The 2880-nt window shown below is 47.2% G+C and overlaps 1 protein-coding gene across 1 annotated transcript; it reads left to right on the top strand.

Moving 5' to 3' along the window:
- Positions 1–1679: 1679 nt before the first annotated feature.
- PPTG_19778 (hypothetical protein) lies at positions 1680–2467 on the top strand. The gene is made up of 3 exons (XM_008918362.1): positions 1680–1826; positions 1897–1956; positions 2016–2467. The coding sequence occupies exons 1-3, from the start codon at positions 1791–1793 to the stop codon at positions 2340–2342; spliced, it is 423 nt and encodes a 140-aa protein (XP_008916610.1). The 5' UTR covers positions 1680–1790; the 3' UTR covers positions 2343–2467.
- The last annotated feature ends 413 nt before the right edge of the window (positions 2468–2880 follow it).

The following is a 2880-nucleotide window of genomic DNA, read 5'->3' as shown; positions in this document are numbered from 1 at the left end:
ATTTGATTCTTCCACTTGGTGCTGGCTGCGAGCATCGACATGCGCCTCGGCAACTGTAGTCACGTGAAAAGGTACCACCTGTCGCCATACACGGGACGTAGCTTCGTGTCGGCGCAGCTCCGTGTCTTCGCCGAAGAGCTGCTCGTTGTCCATCTTGAGTCCGCGAGTGCGGAATTCACAGGGCCGTAGTTGTGTGTTTTACATTAGAACACGTGTTTGATGATAACACCTCTGACTCCACATACAAAATTACTTATAAAATTTTGCAATCTATCGGTATACAGAAGTCTCGTACGATACGCTATTCCGCTCAAGATAGCGTATCATACGAAATCATTTTTACGAAGCCTCCACCGTTCCCTACCCCCGAGTCCCTTTTTTTTTTTAACCAAGTGAGAGCTCAAAAATAGCGTAATATACGTGATCAAAAAGTGTCTAATAGGGCATTATAATTTGTTGCGCGATATCGATTACTTAAATAAACCATTTATTGCGCCTTTCACTTGTGCTGCGCTCATTATTCTGTCGTAATTCCAGCTCGCTCTCGATGCTAAAACCAGCCGGTTAAAAATAATTCCAGTCTAAAATACGGCTGCAAATCCCCTATATTCCGAGGCGAATGAGTGGCACTCAGAACCACAACCAAGCGAAGTAAGACGAAAGGAAGCGCGCCCCAAGCGGACTACTGCGATGCCCTTGCCTACTAACTGTTGTGCCACTTGTTTCCTTCTGGCGTGTTGTATGCAGCGTGCCGCAGCTCGACACCCCTCCGCTCCCGCTTCGCGCACGTCAAGTCGAGCCCCACAGCCTTTCAAGCCGAAGCTCGACCTTGCAAACTGGTCGCGCGCTCTCAGATCTCTCGCCGGCTAACTGTTTTCTCACAGGAGGCTGTGGGAAGTGGGAAGTCGTTACAGGTAAGATACGGGCTGAATGATGCTATCTTCTGGTACTTGATCAGTTCTAAAAGTAATGTATGGGTGTTTTAGCAGTTTAGGTGTGCACTGGACCATTTGTGGGACCCTGAAGCAGCGTATCTCCGATGAGCTTGAGTCTACCAGCAACATTAGCTGTTGTATTGACTATAAAGGTGGGCGAGTCCTTCGGCATACTTTCTAAGCGCATCTTTACTGTCTTTAGATGTTTCATCGATAAAAACTAATTGATCGGGTCCACTGTAAAATGGACGTATTTTTCGATAGAAGCTCTCTACTTCAGCCGGCACGCTTTCGCGCGCGCGCTTAGTTAGTACTTATCTAGTAATTTTGAGGTCAAATCTAAGAAGACGACAAAGTGTTGGAGTATAATAGTTCAGCGTGCTACCAAACCTGTCCTTCATTGCCTCTTGTAATTCCTCTAAGTAAAGACAAAATGGAAGTGTGGCTAAGTAGAGACGGAGTTGCGGCACACTTAGCAACGAATGGCGGGTAGCAAACCGCCAAACTGCCCTAATTAAAACAATCCGAGGCTAACTCCAAGCTCTCTCCGTTAACGCAAACCTAAATGTTGCTCTAATAGATGGGTACTCCATTGAAAAGGGTTATTTTAATTCAGGCCGAATTAGCGACTTACCCGCCAAAACGGCTGAAAGGCACAATACGTCATTTACGGAAAAAGAGGCACCATTATTAAAAGCTGTACACGCACTTTTTTTATCACCTTACCCTTTTTAATTTTGACCAATCCACGACAAGTGGAATCTAAAGATAGCATCTTGAAGACGTAACAACCATCGTGGCACGAACATAACGTGGTTACTGTTGCCGACTGCTTACCAAGACTAGACATTAACCATGGGTGCAGGTGCCTCGACGGACAACACCGGCGAGGTGGCAATGGAGTGAATGTACTCGAATTCTGTGCACCTTGTAGCTGATTTCCTTTTGCTATTGTGTCCAGATCGTGGTGGGGGATGTCGTAACTTTCCTCGTCGAAGACCATCCCAAGCGCGTCGTTGGAGTGAGTGCTACCCTTCTGTAAGCAGTGTAATAGGATATACTGACGACAGTATGCTGTAGATTGTAACAGACGTGCAGGAAGAATGCTGCAGCATCCAGGTGTCCAATGTGGAGGTGCTGGACCGGATTCCGCGCAGCGAAGTTAAGCGGATCGCCAAGTGGGACGAGATCGAAATCGGAGATAGAGTCAAAGTGAAGGAGCAGGGTTCTCGTCTGTACTACGAGGCCGAGGTGGTTGCGCGGAATGAAAGCGGCACCTACAAGGTACACTTCGCAGAAGTGGACGAAGAGGAGGACAACGTCACGGTCGACAGAATGCTCAAGCTCATGTCTGGTCGTTTGGAGGACAAGGAGTGGATGATGTATAAGGAGACGGAACTTGAGTAGCTAGCTACATAAACTACCGAGGTTTCCTCTGCATAGCGGCTTCCTCTGGCACGAACGGCGCGAGAGAAAACCATCGTGTACCATACCACAACTTCGTAAAAGAGACTGAACATTTGAACCCTTCATCCTTGTTTGTTAGGTTATTTTCGCGAGCTGCAATAAGAGAGAAAGCCTCCTTTGGGAATGTTCACTTGGCTTCCTACATTCTCAAGTATCCACGCCTGTTAAAAGCATCAACCGCACCATTAGAGTGTAGGCAGTTGCTGGAAAACAGCATGAGTACGTACCTCAATTCTGCTTTCTATGGCTTCCAAACTATCGGCACGTGAGAGCGCGATTGGCCCGATTTCAGTTACAGACAGGGGCTCGGTCCCTGCTGATGCATCTTCCGGGAGAGGCAAAACTAGAGGATCCCGAAGCAGAAGACGAACCATAGCTTCACTTTCGTTTGGAAGTAATTGCGCAAATAATGCTTGTCGACGAAGTCCATGAAAAATAAGGTCTAACGCCACAGCAATATCTTGCACATTAATGCAAA

The sequence above is a fragment of the Phytophthora parasitica genome (assembly GCF_000247585.1).
Source record: "Phytophthora parasitica INRA-310 unplaced genomic scaffold supercont2.190, whole genome shotgun sequence".
NCBI lineage: Eukaryota > Oomycota > Peronosporomycetes > Peronosporales > Peronosporaceae > Phytophthora > Phytophthora nicotianae.
This window is presented reverse-complemented; position numbering and strand designations above follow the sequence as displayed.